At 44.9% G+C, this 17,027-nt stretch overlaps 1 protein-coding gene across 1 annotated transcript in view; it reads left to right on the top strand.

Moving 5' to 3' along the window:
- Positions 1-17,027, top strand: part of TSGA10 (testis specific 10) — a 418,936-nt gene that overhangs the window by 56,772 nt on the left and 345,137 nt on the right. Inside the window, 1 exon segment of the mRNA XM_033947421.1 lies at positions 4,543-4,745. Within this exon segment, the coding sequence (XP_033803312.1) occupies positions 4,543-4,745 (203 nt within the window).

Here is a 17,027-nt window from a genome sequence, read left to right as displayed (position 1 = left end):
TCTGTCTTTGTCTCCTTTTCCCCCTATAGGAGGCCGTCTCCTTCATTTTTACAACCGATGGACAATAATTACATCCGACCTCTGGGTGCTTACCATCATCAGGGAAGGATACTCTCTTCATTTCACTCAGGTTCCACCAGAGCTTCCTCCAAGAGAGTATCCTTCCAATCCATCCCTTCTTCTTTAGGAAGCTCAAGCTCTGCTTTGTCTCCATGCCATCGAACCAGTTCCCTTGGAACAGCAGAACAGGGGTTTTACTCCCGTTACTTCCTTGTTCCAAAGAAGACGGGTGATCTATGACCCATTCTGGATCTCAGGGCTCTCAACAAATTCCTAGTCAAAGAAAAGTTTTGAATGTTGTCCCTGGAATCCCTTTATCCCCTTCTCGAGCATAACGACTGGTTATGCTCTCTGGATCTCAAGGAGGCCTACACTCATATCCCCATTCATCCGGCCTCTGGTCAATACCTCAGATTTCGGGTGGGGAATCTGCACTATCAATACAGAGTACTACCCTTCGGCCTAGCCTTGTCTCCCAGAGTGTTCACCAAGTGCCTGGTAGTGGTAACAATAGCTCTAAGGAATCATGGTCTTCAGGTATTTCCCTACCTCGACGACTGGCTCATCAAAGATTTCACATCTCAAGGGGTTACTGTAGCGACCCAACGGACTATCTGGTTCCTACAAAGTTTGGGATTCGAAATCAACTTTCCCAAATCTCAACTTCAGCCCTCACAGAATCTACAAATCATTGGAGCTGTTCTGGACACTGTCCAACTCAGAGCATTCCTTCCAAACAACGTCTGGAAGCTCTTCTTCAACTCTGTCATACAATGTCTTCCTGCTATTCCATCTCAGCGAGACACATGATGGTACTTCTGGGTCACATGGCCTCCATAGTACACATGACTCCTTTTGCCAGACTTCACCTCAGAATTCCTCAGTGGACCCTGGCATCTCAATGGACGCAAGTTTGCGACCCTCCTTCTCGACACATTTCAGTCACTCCTTCCTTGAAGAAGTCTCTCCGTTGGTGGATGCTCTCTTCCAGTCTTTCCAGAGGCTTGCTTTTTGAAACACCCCCTCATCAGAAGGTCCTCACGACAGACTCTTCGACCTACGCATGGTGCGGTCATCTCGATGGTGTCCGTACTCAAGGCCTCTGGACCAGTGTGGATCGTCGGTGTCATATCAATCAGTTGGAACTCAGAGCGATCCTCAAAGCTCTCCATGCTTTTCAACATCTGCTTCACGACACAGTAGTCCTCGTTCAGACGGACAACCAAGTCGCCATTTATTATGTCAACAAACAAGGAGAGACAGGGTCTGCCTCCCTTTGTCAAGAAGCTCTGGAGATTTGGGACTGGGCAATCTGCCACAACACCTTCCTCAAAGCTATCTACATTCAAGGGGCAAAGAATTGCTTGGCAGACAACTTGAGTCGTCTACTGCAACCTCACGAATGAACTCTCCATTTCTCGCCTCTTCGCCACATTTTTTCACAGTGGGGAATGCCTCATCCGGGCTCCGTCGGTGACGTCACCCAAATATGAGAATAGCTGCCTGCTGTCCCTAGATAACACCTATTATGGTAAGTAACTGTGCTTTATGGCATTACCCTCCCTAAATCATCCAGTGGTCATTAACTCCCATCCCACCTCCCAAAGATGTGACTGATTGATATTTTGGCCATTCCTATTAGAGCAGCAAACTGGTCCCAAAATAAGCTAGTAAGTGCAGTGCTCTAAAGGGAATCCTGGTCCATATCCTACTCTAACTAGGACACTTGTGGTGGAAATTTTGAGCCTTTCAAAACCAACAAAATACCAACTATACCTATAGATAGGAAATACCTGAGAGCTTTTGTACAGCAAAGGTACAGTTAGGTACAGTAGGTTTTTAGGCATTCCTTGAGGGCTTACAATAAAAAGTAATGTTAAGATGGGATTTATACCTGAGTCTCTTTCTGTGAAATTCACTGCACTGAACACAGAGCTGCCCCTCTGTTCTGCTGGGATGTCTGATTATCCAGTTTACTAGGAATGGTGCTATACAGCAATCCCTATGTCTTGTTTTTATATGGTTTTCTCTATGATTTTTTTTAAATGGTGCCTAAAGAAATACATATTGAGCACAAAGTATGTCTAGGAATAGCAATTCTTGAAACAAAAAAAATAGTTTTATAGTTTGAAAATTGCTATGTTAAAGATGAGAATTTTAGATGTTTTCAACAAAACACCTACAAGTGGACTTTGATGTCCATACTGAAAATTCCCCTCCATGTTCCTTTATAAAATATACAATGATATCTATACACTTCAAAGCAATCAAAGTTCACCAATTATATATCAGCATAATACATCATCATTTCTCTGAGCACAAGCAGATCTATTCTCACAGCTGCAATCGTGAAAAAATTAGGACACTCCATGAAATATTCAGTTCTTTCTTAAGAAATGTTTACATATTGATGTCAAATCTTTTTTTAAATTTATCTTTGGAAAAAAAAGTGATATAATTGCATCTTTTGCTGGCCGTCCGCTGCTGCTCCTGCTTTAGTGGGTGAGGGGGGGATCAGTCGGGAAGTGCTGCATAGATGCCAGTGCTGGGTACCCTCAACTCTATGGATTTAGGGGGGCCCCCAGCTGGCATGTTTCCCCCTTCTCTCTTGCGTCATCCGGCTTTCCCCCTGGCCTCCCGGTCTCACATTCAAAACTAATTACAGCTTCAGAAAGAGTTTGACCTCCCTCCTACTCATGGATTTGTTTACATACAGATTCGTCACTACATTACTTCCTTAGTGAGGACAGATTTGGACTCAACCCACCATGAACTTCTATCTACAGCTTATACTTTTGGCTCCCAGGTGAAGATGCCCCTCAAATTTCACCATAGATATTTGAAGGTTGAAACACCTTTGCTTGACCACCACAGGCTACAGGTTTCTTGGTCTCGTGACCTTCAGTTTGTTTTACATGCCTTAAAAAGGTTATCCTCTCTAAGAACTTACATGATGTATTGGGAATTGCATTAAAAATTGTTGTCTCATTTTCATTTTTCTCCTAAGAGGGCATATTTGGCAAAGATTCACCTGCCCACGGACTGTCCTAGATGTTGTGGCCCCGATGTGAGGTTGGGCCCTCATGTTTCTGCATTTTGGGACCAAGTCTTTACCTTTGCTGAGACCATTTGGAAGATCACCATTTGTCACTCCCCAACTACGATATTCAACTTACTTCCCCCTCATCACCCTTGATAAAAAGGCACCAGCGCCTTTCTGAAATGGTTAACTTTAGGAGCCTTGCGTTGTATTCTTCTGTGTTGGCTGGATACTGAGGTCTCAGATGATACATCTTCTAGCCTGGGAGCGCTGTGCAGTCAGACATTTCTTCAGTACGTGGCGCCTATTTCCAAGCCACATGGGAATCTTTTTGGGACACTTTGATGCCAATAGCTCATAGCAGATTTACCAATGGTTTAGTTCTTGTCTTACAGATTCGACCTATTCTGTTTTTCATTCTAATATTCTTTCCAGTTCTCATCCACTTTTATCTGGTGTTCCACAGGGTTCTGTTCTTGGGCCTATTCTCTTTAATATCTTTCTCGTACCCCTATCACTTTCGTTACAGGCTCTCAGCTTCACCTTTTTCATTTACGCTGATGATATACAGTTATTGCATCCTCTTGATTCTAATAATCCCAATGACTATTCTCTGATATCTACAAAACTGGCTGAACTACTATGGACTTATAAAGAAGCTTGTATACTCATTAAAGTTTGATATAATTTTATTGAGAATATGATTTACTATGACTTATACAAGCACACTAAATTAGTATTTTGTTTTTCTAGGAAACTTCTTACCCTGACACAGAGTACAGCTGTAAACGAGATCATGTTGATGATTTCTGTGTTTCCTAGTGTGAAAGCTAAGTCATGCTTTCTATTCACATTTTTTAATACATTTTAAATGTATTGAAAAGCTGTATGTGTGTGTCTATATATATATATATATATATATATATATATATATATATATACCGGTACATATATATATATATAGACACACACATATATATACATGATACACACAAACATATACATATAAACTAATGGACCTATGATTACAATTGTTTGACACAAATAGAAACATAACAATGGTCCTTATATAGTTAAAGAACATATATGATATATTTTTTCAATATATTATTGGTGAACCTTGATTGCTTTAGAATGTACAGATTTCTTTATATGTACAGAATATGAACTGCAATTCCTTAGGGATTCAGTTGATCCTTTATAAAATAGGCTTAAAATAGTTGCCTTTTCAGACTTCTCACATAAGCATCAACTTATAAAATCAGGCCCTATATGCTATCATCTACTCTTACTATTTTATAATTTTTCAACTCTAATTTACCCATTGATACCATTGTATCAGTTATCATTTTGCATATTAAAATGGAGATGAGTCCTCTTTTTGTTTAGATAATTCATCAACATTACTGGGAAAATAACTTTATTTTTATATTAATATTCAGGTAAAACACATATTTTAAAAGCTGAAAAAGGGCATGGGATGTGTCGTCCTAAATTAGATTCTTTTGTTAAGACTTTGGAAGAAGAAAGGGATCACTACAAAAGAGAAACTGAGAATCTGATTAAAATGTTTCGAAGCAGAGGATCCAGTCCAAGGCGAAGTCCCACTCGAAGTCGCACACGCCTCTGTTCTCCAACTGTCCAGGTCAGTCTATTGTGTTCAACTGAAAGGAGGCAAGGCCACTAGAGAATTGCAGAAAAAAATTGAAAATAAAATTCTGTGCTAATTTCTATTTTAGTTCAATAGGAACGTCAGTCTTGAACCAGGGGGCTTGTGTACCTTCACCTGCAGGGTGTATTTAGAGAGCCACATTTGCATTTTTCCACTCAGTCACCTTTCTCCCTGGGTTATTCTCTCTGCACGTGAGGTGGTAGAAGCTTGCCTGCTCTGCTTATGTTTATTTCTTTCTGTTTTCAGGTTTTTATCCTATCAAGAGGCTTTTTGGTGCTACAGAGGCTCCCAGTCTCGGGACATTTCTGGCTGTGGGAGAAAACAGACTTTTAGGTCAGAAGTTTGTAGCCAAGGGACGGACTGTTTTACAGTGCATCTGCTTGGGCAGTCTGCACTAGTGGTTCTGGAGCTCGGGGGACCGATCCCCGTGGGAGCAAGGCTTTTGCCACAGGTTCTGTTTGCAGTGAGCTTGAACACAGGTTGAACAGCTCTGTGGCAGTTCTTAGGTTTGGAACTGGCTGCATTTCCTCCCCCCCTTCTCCCCCAGCATGTGTGTGGGTTTCGATGAAGGATTGAGGTCTTGGTCCCACTGCAGGGACTGAGAGGCAATCTGAAGAAGCAAGCAGTCCAGTTTCCAGGCTTGCCTAAGGCAGAGGTTCTCCCCTTCAGTTGTTTGAAGTGTCAGCCTATACAGCTCCCAGCACAAAGCATGGCACAAGGACCATCTGTGTTACATGTGCAGCGCTGCACGTGAAGAGGGGCGGGAGCCATGAGCTTACCCTCCCCTAGTCCCCCTGGTGGTTTAGGATCATGATCACATATGGTCCAAGTTCTACATCAGAAATCCTGGTCAGAGATGGTAAACACTGACAGTATGGCCCCAGCAAAGAGCAGCCGTGCTTTTACTCGGAAACCCCAGGAAGAGATACAAGAGCAATTGCAGGGCCCCTCAGTACACAGCGTACTTGAATTACAGTGGCCGCGTTAACCTCTCAGGGTTCTTGGCAGCTGTAGCACTAGGGCTTTCCACCCGCATAGAGTGCCTGTGCCCCACATCAAAGCCATGCTTCTGTGCCAGGGGTCCACTGTGATAAAGAATGGGAAGGAGAGAATTTGGTTTCTGTGCTACTACTCTCCCAGTCAGGGTCCTCATTAGCAGGCAATATGCTCTCAAGTTTGGAAATACCGGAGGCTGACCAGATAGCAGCCTTGGATCTGGGAGAGGACCCAACAGTGCACAGGTTTTTTAATTCCTCAGTACTATTAGAGGTAATCACTGAGTCTCCCTCAAAATTGAAGATAGAGCAGCCACAGTCTGCCATAGCTCAGTGCTCACTGATGAGCAGCACAAAAGCTCAGACTAGGTGCTTTCCCTTGCACCCGGATATCATCAGGATGCTAATGGACCCCAGGATGTAAAAGGTCCCCTCCAGGTAGCAAAGGCCATGACAAAACTTTATCTCATGGATGCTGAATCTCAACAGCTTTTTTTTCCATGAAAATTTATTGAGTTTTCAAAAGTTACATAAGAACAAAGAACAATAACAGAATGTCAATGAGCTTCACAGTACATCAGTACAGATATCAATTTAAAGCGTTATCTTGCCTAAGGTGGATTCTCTGGTTACCAAGTGTTCTTCCCTTCCCAGTGAAGGGGGAGTCAAGTTAAAGGATACACATGATCGTAGGCTACATTTTGTCCATAGGAAATAATTTGAAGCTGCGGCGTTGAGATTTAAAGGCAGCAGCAGTGGCTTCCTTCGTCATGTGGGTGTGCCACTAGAAGTTAGGTCTGACCCTGGCAGGGGAAACCAATGCAGACACTCATTTCCTGATGGAGGAAGTGAATTATGTGGCAGACATACTATGGTTTGTTCAGAGTACTCGGCATGGTCTCTATATATGCTGTTTCTGCCCGTAGAATGCTGTTGATTAGTCAGTGGGCAGGAGATTCTGCCTCTAAAACTACTCTGAGCAAACTGCCTTTCAAGGGCCAATTGCTTTTTGGTAGAGGGTTGGACGATCTGATGGCTACTGTGCAGGATCGCAGACCCAAGTCTCTACCAGATAGCAGACCTAAGACCCCTAACGGATCTCCTGGAGATATTTTTTTTTGACCTAGATGCTTTTGTTAGTACTCAGCGGGATCTTCAACAGAGATTCTTCCAGAGCCTGAGCAGGAATTTGGGTGAGCTAAATATCCCCAGTCTGCCAGAGTCCATATCACAGGGGCCCTCAAAAAGCAATTTTGATGCCAATATGGCAGCCGTAACCCCCAAGATAGGTGGGAGTTACACAGCTTATTGGGAGGAATGGGCAAATGTCACCACCACAGACTGCAGGATGCTGGACATTACTTAGGAGGGGTACATGCTTCAGTTCTTCTGTCCCCTTCCTTTGCTGTTTGTAGACCACCTCCAATCTATCCAGAGGTCTGCTTTTCCACTTACCTCCTCATCACCAGGTACTCAAGACTGATGCTTCCCCATACTCCTGGAGGGCGCACATGAATGGCCTTCAAACGCAGGGCCATTGGACTGCTACAGAGCGCAAATTTCACATCAAGTTGCTTGAACTCTGAGCTTTCCAACATCTTCTGAGCAACCAAGTCCTCCTTCTTCGCATGGACAATCAAATAGCAATGTACTACATAAACAAGCAAGGAGGCACAGGCTCTCTTCCACTTTGTCAAGAGGCTCAAAAGATCTGGCTTTGGGTGACGGCCCTCAACCTTTTCCTAAGGATAGTCTATATCCAAGGTGAACAGAATTCCTTAGCAGATAGCCTCAGAAGAATTCTTCAGCCTCACGAATGGCCACTCAGCTCGACAGCTCTCCAGTGCATCTTTGCACAATGGGGTACTCCTCAAGTGGACTTGTTTGCAGCTCCCCACAATCACAAGTTGCCCCAGTTCTGCTTCAGACTTTACTCACCTCACCGTCTGGAAGCAGATGTGTTTCTACTGGTTTGGACGCAAATGTTTCTGTATGCATTTCCTCCCACTCCTCTCATCTTGAAAACTCTTTTCAAACTCAGGCAAGAGTCAGCCACCATGATACTCATAACACTTTGGTGGCCCAGACAACATTGGTTCTTCTTTCTACTTCAACTCAGCACTAGGGAGCCCATACCTCTTCCAATTTTTCCTTCTCTGCTTACACAGAATCAAGGAGCTCTTCTTCATCCCAACCTGCAATCATTACACCTGACAGCTTGGCATCTTTCTCAGCCTGTCCGCATTATTATCGACGCCTCCAGGAAACCAGCCACTCAACAGTGTTATCAACATAAGTGGACTTGGTTTTCTTTCTGGTGTCTTCTGCATCATCACGAGCCTGCTTCCTTGTCAGTTGATCTTGTCTTGGATTATTTGCTTCACCTTTCGGACTCTGGACTCAAATCAATGTCTTATTAGAGTCCATCTAAGTGCTATTACTGCTTTCCATCTTCCAGTCGAGGGTAAACCTCTCGTGGCTGATCCTGTGGTCTTCAAATTCATGAATGGACTTTTCAATGTAAAACCACTTCTCAAACCTCCTCCAATAGTCTGGGACCTTAATGTGGTTCTTTCCAGGTTAATGAAGCCACCTTTTGAACCAATGACTACAGTTCATCTCAAGTTTCTTACCTGGAAAGTTGTTTTTCTTATTGCTCTCACTTCAGCTCGGAGAGTCAGTGTGTTACAAGCATTGGTGGCAGATCCTCCTTTCACAGTTTTCCACCATGACAAAGTGGTTCTGCGCACCCAGCCAAAGTTTCTACTGAAAGTTGTTACTGATTTTCATCTCAATCAATCGATTGTACTTCCAGTTTTCTTTCCTAAGCCCCATTCTCGTGCAAGAGAAACGGCGCTTCACATTCTGGACTGTAAACGTGCTTTGGCCTACTATATCGACAGGACAAAACCACATAAAACACTTCCCCAACTATTCATCTCTTTTGATCCTAACAAATTGGGGCATCCTGTTTCCAAGAGAACGATTTCCAACTGGTTGGCGGCCTGTATCTTGTTCTACAACTGGAGAGTCATGTCACAGCTCACAAGGTTCGAGCTATGGCTGCTTCTGTAACTTTCCTTAGATCTACTCCTATTGAGAAAATCTGCAAAGCTGCTACCTGGTCCTCGGTTCATACATTCACCTCTCATTACTGCCTGGAAACTTTTTCCAGATGGGATGGACATTTCGGCCAGTCAGTAATGCAACATTTATTTTCTTAAAGGCCAACTCTCCCACCATCCTATTCTAGTTAGCTTGGAGGTCACCCATGTGTGAGAATATGCTGCCTGCTTATCCTGGGATAAAGCACAGTTACAAGTTCTCATAACCCACCCACCTCCCCTGGTTGGCTTCTTAGCTGGTTTATCTGAACTGAGGGACCATGCGCCTACGTCAGGTGGGAAGGCATTTGCGCATGCACAGTACGGGCTATTGCAAAATTTCTAAAGACTTAAATGGCAATACAGTTTTAAAGTTTTCGTACCGGGGCTCCATCAGTGACATATCTGCCTGCTGTTATGGTAAGTAACTGTGCTTTATCTGCCATCATCTACTATGTTACAATGTTATGTTACTATGAGATGCTGAGGGTAGAAGAGGGAGATTTCCCTTTTCCCACTACTGAACAAACATCAGCCTTCATGCAATTGAAAGCAGCCTAATCTAATCTAATATAAACCTTAAGTTTATATACCGCATCATCTCCATGAGTATGGAGCTCGACAAGGTTTACAAGAACTTAAAATAGTAGGTAGAGAAGAAGAAAAAGGATTACACAAACTTATGTGAAGAAGGGGGGAGAAAAAAAGGGGGGGAAGGATAGAGTTACAATTTGTTGAAAAGCCAGGTTTTCAGTTATTTGCGGAATAACTGACGGGAGCTTAGGTTCCGCAACGGGGAGGTGAGGTCGTTCCAAAGAACTGTGATTTTGAAGAGAAGGGATTTTCCCAGTTTGCCTGCAAAGTGGATGCCGCGTAGGGAGGGGAAGGCTAGTTTATACCTTTGGGCAGTTCTGGAGGAGTCGGGACTGGAGGAGTTGAAAGACAGTGGGATAAGAGGAGGGAGGATGCCATGAATGATCTTAAAAGCCAGGCAGGAACATTTGAAATGGATTCTGGAGATTATTGGGAGCCAATGAAGTTTGACAAGGAGTGGGGAGGCATAGTCAGATTTGCGTTTTGAGAAGATCAGTTTGGCTGCAGTATTCTGGATTAGATGGAGTCTTAGAAGACTTTTTTTGATAGATTTAAGTAGATGGCGTTGCAGTAATCTAGTTTGGAGAGGATGATGGATTGGACAAGGATGGCAAAGTGTTGTTGGCTGAAGTAGGATCTAGCTTTCCTCAGCATGTGGAGGCTGAAAAAGCATGATTTTGCCAAGGAGTTGAGGTGGTCAATGAGGGAGAGAGAGGAATCGATAATGATACCAAGGACCTTGCATGAGAATTCGAGCTGGAGTGTATCGCCTGTGGGTAGTGCGAAAAGGGTGGGCAGGTGTTCGAATTTTGGGCCGAGCCAGAGTAGTTTTGTTTTTGATTCGTTTAGTTTCATCTGTACCGAGAGGGACCAGGCACGGAGTCTCATTATGCAAGCTGTAATGTTTTTGTGGAGGTTGGTGAGGTTCTAGTCAGTCTCAAGGAGGACAAGGATGTCATCTGCGTAAGTGTAGATTGTTTCCAGGGGGATAGTTGAAAGAGTTTCAGGGAGGACATGTAGATGTTAAAGAGAATAGGGGAAAGGGGTGATCCTTGAGGGACACCGCAAGATGGAGTCCAAGGAGTGGACATGGTGCCATTTGTGTTGACGGTGTAGGAGCAGGAGCGTAAGAAGTTTGAGAACCACATTAGGACGGTGGAGTCGATTCCAATCTCGGAAAGTTGGTAAAGTAGTATGTCATGGTGGACGACATCAAAAGCAGCAGAAAGATCGAATTGTAATAGGACAGCGAATTTGTTACGTGAGTGTAGTTGTACTTTTGAAATTAGGGAAACTAGGAGGGATTCAGTGCTAAAGCTGGGTCTGAAGCCATGTTGGTAGGGGTGAAGAATGGAGAATCTCTCGAGATAGGAAGAGAGCTGGGTAGCAACTATGGTTTCTAGAAGTTTGGTAAGTAGAGGGATATTTGCTATGGGACGGTAGTTTGATGGTAAGGAGGGGTCGAGATCGGCTTTTTTCAGAACAGGTGACAAGGCAATGTGGCCCATTTTTGTGGAGAACAAGCCTGATAGTAGAGCAGAGTTAATAAGTCTCATAAGGGAGGAGATGGCCTGTGCAGGAATGTTTTCATAAAGGTGGGATGGGAAGGGATCTAAGATGCATTTGCAGGATTTCAGTCTGAGACAGAGTTTAGAGATCTGGGGTTCAGATATGGGTTCAAATGTCGTCCAGGATCTATCCGCTGGGATAGGGTTTGAGTCATTGGGAGGAAGAGAATCGTAAGAGACTGCTGAGGGGAAAGAGCTCCTTATGGTGGAATTCATCGAAAAATTTGGCTAAGTCGTTTGCGGATGGAGGGGAGAGGTGGAGTCGTTTTTTGAGGTTAAGTTTCACCAGATGTAGAACAGAGTACTATTTTGATTTTTTGATCTGGTGATTTTATCTCCATAGAAATTCTTTCTTGCTTTTTTTAGTATTGTGTTATAGTACTTGATGTTGTCTCGCCAGAATTGTTTGTCTGAGGGGGATTTCGATTTTTTTCCATTTCCGTTCCAGGGCTCGACATTTCTGTTTTAGTTCCCTGTGGTATGGAAGGTACCAGTGGGCTTTTTGGGAGTGGGATATAGATTTTGTAGATAAAGGGGCCAGAGCGAGGTAGGTAGTCCCGGAAAGGGTAACCCAATTATGCCAGTTGGACTCTGGGTCTGCGTGTTTAGGAGAAGGGGGGAAGTTGGTTAAGAAATTGGGTCCGGAACAATTCGCTCGTGATTTTTTTGCGGTAGGTGATAGATTTTGTGGGCCGGGATGGAGTACCTAGATGAGACATGAAGATGGGAAGGCAGAAAGAGCCTAGAAGGTGGTCCGACCATGGGACAAGGTCCCAGCGGGCCTCTTCGGCAGAAGTTTTGTGCTCAGTCAGGTCGAGGAAGCTGATGATGTCTAGTGTATGTCCTTTATCATGGGTAGGTGTGGGTGGAGGAGTGGTGAAGCCTAGGGAGGTAAGGAAGTCTTTGAATTCAGTTGTGTCCTTGCTGGTGTTATCGTCAAGGTGGAGGTTAATATCTCCTATGATCAGTAGTCTCTGGAATTTTAGGAAGGCTCTTGTTATAGTCTCTAGGACAAGTTCTGAGGATTTATTCCAGGGGATAGGAGGGCGGTAAAGAAGCAAGATGCCTAGTGGGTGGGGGTGGAGTTCGTCGCTAACTGAAGCTAGTAAGAATTCTAGAGAGGTATGGCTGCCCTTTTCAAGGAGCTGAACATTGAAGAATGATTTGTAAAGCAGAGCCAGGCCTCCTCCTTTCCAGTTGATTCTGGGTGAGAAGAGGCCATGGTAGCCAGGGGGGCAGAGTTCGTTTTGTGTGAAAAATCATCTTTTCCGATCCATGATTCTGTGATGCACACGAAACCCGGATTGGAGTCACCGAGTAGGTCTTTTATTATTTGGGTCTTGTTGCGGACTGATCTGGCATTACAGTAGAGTGTGGGGACAGGGATGAGAGAGACAGAGGTGAGGTTGGATAGGTTGGCTGGAGGGACAGGCTTTAAGGAGGAGTGGTTTCTTCCTCTGTGTTTTTTGTAGTGATGAGTTCTGGTGTGTGCTAGTGTGGGGATTCTGAGGCCTGGGCAGGTGTTGTTTGAGATTGTGGAGTCGGGGAGGTTGGGGGGGAGGGATTTTTGGCAGTGGGAAGTATTAGTGAAAGAGCAGAGAAGCAGAAGGAGGAGCCAGGAGGGTGGCTTCATGGTGGGAGCGAGGAGAGATAGAGAGAGAGGGTTTGGGCAGAGCTTGTCAGGCAGGAGGTGGGAGAGATTAGTGCTGCTAGTAAGATGCTGAGGAGGGGCTAGGCTGTATAAGAGGTAGTAGTGATGGGCAGAGCAGGCTAAGAAAGTGGTGGTAGAACTAGGCATGCGATGACATGCGATAACAGTAGAGGAGTAGCACAGGCTATATATGCAGTGTCAGGTTAAAATATGCAGTAGCTGGTTTTACATGCGGTTATACTTATAACAAGTGGTGACAGGTTGTGGTAATAAGTAACATGCGGTGGTAGGTTAAAAATAAGTAGTAGCAGGTAGTAAAATGCAGCTATACAGGTAACATGTAGTAGCAGGTTGTACATGCGGTGGATGGCATAGAAGCAATCCGTGTTTGTTTTAGCAGGCAATAGGTGCAGAAATATATCAGGTGCAGATTGTAACAGAAAAAAAGGTCTGTTCAGGAATTTTGAAAAAAAAAGCTCCATGGCAGAGCCGGATGTCAGGACTCTGAGCACTGCCGAACTGCAGTCTCACCCGGAGGAGTCCTTCTCTTGAAACAGTCTTGGAGGGGGGGGGGGGGGTTTCGGTGGGGCTCCGTGGAGGAGCTGGCCTCGAAATTGAAGATAAACGCTGTCTCAGGATCATAGTGGTGTAACCAAGTTTCATCAATAGTAACTAGTCATTCCAAAAGGTTGGCACCAGCTTGCTGAAAATACTGCAAAATCATCTTGAGCGTGTCCTCTTCACATTGTTTCTCATCAGCATGCAAACATTTGGACATCCACTTGGCTGACAACTTCTGCATACCCAGCTGCTCGTGGATTAGTGTCTCATCAATTGTTTTAGTTGATCTCTGCCAAAATCAAGTCATGGACATGGGCTCAGATTCACTAAACCTTCCGATCCTGTACTGACAATCGCAAAACCAGTTCTACTGGTTTTGCAATCATTCCCTGACCTGATTCACTAAACTGCTTCCTGATCAATCTCCTTTCCGATCCGATGCACCCATGCAAATGAGGGGAAATGGCGTGCAAAAATAGGAAGCGATCGATTCATTAAGTAGTAGAGGAAACACTGATTGGGTTTGCCAATCTGAAAAGTGACTGTCGGTTGTTTAATAGGTCTGCCTGTCTTTTTTTATTTATTTATTTTTTCCATAGCACAGACCTGTCAAAAAACTGCCATCCCCCCCACTCCCTCCTGCCACCTGATGCTCCCACCACCACTCTGCTTAAAAATATGGCAGAAAGGATGCCCACACCCTCCTGCCATCGGGACCCCCCCTCCACCGCCATCGGTACCACCATTTGCCCGGCCCACCCCCCACACCTGTAAGTTGGGAGCAGGAGGGGTGCTCAGTCCCTCCTACTCCGTAGGCCTCCAGCGATCTTCGGGAGCAGGAGGAAGCGCAAAGTCCTCCTGCTGCTTCGTGCAAATCATTTGCATGCAAAAAAGATAGTGAATCAATCGCTGTTTCAAAATCGGCCAGGAATCGACCAACAGCGATTGGTGAATCACTATCTTTAGTGAATCTGGCCCATAGTCAACAATTTAAGGAGTTGACACCTTTTGAGGCCTCCCAGACCTTGCTGTAACTTCGGTCTCGAAATCTCCAAGTAGAAAGTTTGCACACCACTTCACTATGGAGTATGATGGGTATTTATCACTCAATGCTTGCATCATACATTTAAGGATTTCGTTTAGAGTTTTCCTTTGCAGAAATGGGAGGTTCATGACGGCTCGGAGTTCCACACTTGAAAATTCCACACTTTTTGTTTACATGGTTCAATCAATGATCTGAAACTATGTCAAAACATAGCTTTACAGTTCTGCAAATTGATACTTTGCAAAATAAAGTTATACCCTTTTTTTTTGCTACAGGGGCAAAATAACACTCAGAATTTAGAAAGTTGTTTTGGCTGAGAACATTTCAGCACTCCCTCTTAAAGTGTTAATCATTGTTAATGTTATTGTTCTTTGTTGTGTTAAGAGCAGCATAGACTTATTTTTCGGGAGACTCCCACCTACCTAGGGTTACCAGACGTCCGGATTTCCCAAGATATGTCCTCGGTCCAAACGGCTTTTCAAAATCCAGCACTTTGTCCAGATTTTGGAAAGCTTCCATCTAGCAGTGACGTCGGGACAGCATCTGTGCTTGTGTGGATGCAACGCAGTGATGTCACGTGCATGTGTGTGACATCATTGCATCACACCAGCATGTGCAGATGCCCTCCCAACAAGTGAACATGTTGAGGGAGGTGGGGTTGGAGGCAGAACTGGGTAGGACTGTGCAGAACTGGATGGAGCCATGGATCGAGATTTTAGTTCCGGAAAATCTGGTAAGCCTACCCCTACCCTTACTTTTTCTGTTTATTCTCCAGGGCTGAGCACTTGCTTTGATATGAACTTAGGAGTACAAGACAGCTCAGAGAAGAAGGGATGTAGGGCAGAAAAATGCAAATGAGACTCTCTACACACACCCGCTGGTTCAAGACTGACTTTCCTTTCTCCTAGAAAGAAGATTAACAAGGTAGGTACGTAATCTTCCCATCTTTCTCATGCTTTCATGAGTTTTATACTTTATTCCAGGACAAGAAGGCAGGTATTCTCACATATGGTTGACGTCATCGACGGAGCCCGGATGTGGACGCCTCACAAGCAGACTTGCTTGAAGAAACTCGAAGTTTCGAGTCGCCCGCACCGCGCATGCGCGAGTGTCTTCCTGCCCAGCGCAGGGCGCGTCTCCTCAGTTCTCAGTTTTCCACGGAGCCAAAAAGTCCGTCTTTGACTCTCTGTGTTTAACTTCATTCCTTTGTGCCTTCTCTCAACCGCGGTTTGTGTTTTTTTCCTCATGAATCGCTGTTTTTAGTTTATTTCTTTTATTTTAGTTTAAAAAAAAAATTTTTTCTTCCGTTCGTTTTCCAGGACAGGCCGCTCGGCCATAGCCCAAGGGCTTCGATTTTGCGGCGGCTATTTTTCCTTCTACGTCCTGACCTGTCACGGGCTTCAAGAGGTGTAGCAAGTGTTAGTGTGCAATCTCTCTTTCGGACCCTCACGGATGCTGCCTCAAGTGCCTTGGGCCGAAACATCATCCTAGGTCATGCCTGCCTTGCCAAACACTTCAGCCTCGTGCTTTTAAGCGTTGTTGCATTTTGGTGGACAAGCTCTTCGAGATGGAGTCTTCTACGGATCCCTCGACTTCGAAGGTGTCTTCAGCCTCGATTCCCACCGAGGCTCCTTCTGCGCCTACTGCTTCCACCTCGAGCCTCATCAAACCTTCGTCATTTGCAGCGGCTCATGCTTTGACATCATCTGCTCTATCTTCCCCTGTTTCCTCAGGTCAGATAGCTCAGCAATCGGTTCCGCCGGTGGTGATTAAAGTGTCTTAAGACTTCCAGGTCGAAGCATGCTCACACTACCTCGAAGGAACCTCCAGCCAAAGCAGGTGGTCCAGTTTCAGACGCGGATCCATCCTTGCCGGCTTCTTTCCAGACCATGTTAGAAAAGCAGTTTATTCAGTTCCTTACTAACATGGGACCCAAATTGCTTCCTCTTATCCAGCCTGGGCATTCAGCAGATTCCCGCGAGGTCGAGCCTCTTCCTTTGCCCCAGTCTGAACTTACACACTCTTTGCAGGGAGCAGAATCTTTGCGAGTGTCTGGTCTGGCATCCAAGCACATAAAGCAAGAAGCAGATTCTTTGCGAGTGCCTCGACGAGAAACCTCACACGCTATACAAGGAACAGAGTCTTTCAGAGTGCATCGAGGTTCCTCCACCAAGCCTCTGGAGCTTCGATCTACAGCCTCTAGTCCTATTCATACATCGGCATCGGCTGCCCATGTCTCCGAGGCGAAGTCTCCTCGATCCTTGAGATCTGGTTCCAGACACAGTTCTCACCGACATTCGAGGCCTTCATCGAGGCATCCTTCCAGGCATAGTTCTTCGTCTCACGACAGACCATCTTCCTTGAAGCCTCGATCTACTCCAACCTCGACCAGACCACCGACTCCTCATTCGAGGTCTCCGATGCCAGACCTCGAGGATGTCCCGGTCTCGATTGCCTCGTCCAAGTCACCAGGTTCATTTGATGCTTTTTTCCCTGCTGAAGTTTCATCTTCGACACAGGCTGCCTCGATGTCCTCGAGTCCTTCTTGAGGCAAAGCATTGGCAGATCAGCTATCTTTCTTGTCTTTCCTCCGACAGATGGCTGTAGACTTGGATATTCAATTAGATACTCGCTCCAAATTTTCTAAGGAGTTTCTCGAAGTCATGCATCTTCCTCAGCCTCCGGCAGAGTTTCTTAAGTTCCACTTCATAAGCTTTTGAATCAGACTTTTGGTCGT

The sequence above is a fragment of the Geotrypetes seraphini genome, chromosome 6, assembly GCF_902459505.1.
Source record: "Geotrypetes seraphini chromosome 6, aGeoSer1.1, whole genome shotgun sequence".
NCBI classification, from domain to species: Eukaryota; Metazoa; Chordata; class Amphibia; order Gymnophiona; family Dermophiidae; genus Geotrypetes; species Geotrypetes seraphini.
The sequence above is the reverse complement of the archived record's forward strand: the minus strand, read 5'-3'. Positions and strand labels throughout refer to the sequence as shown.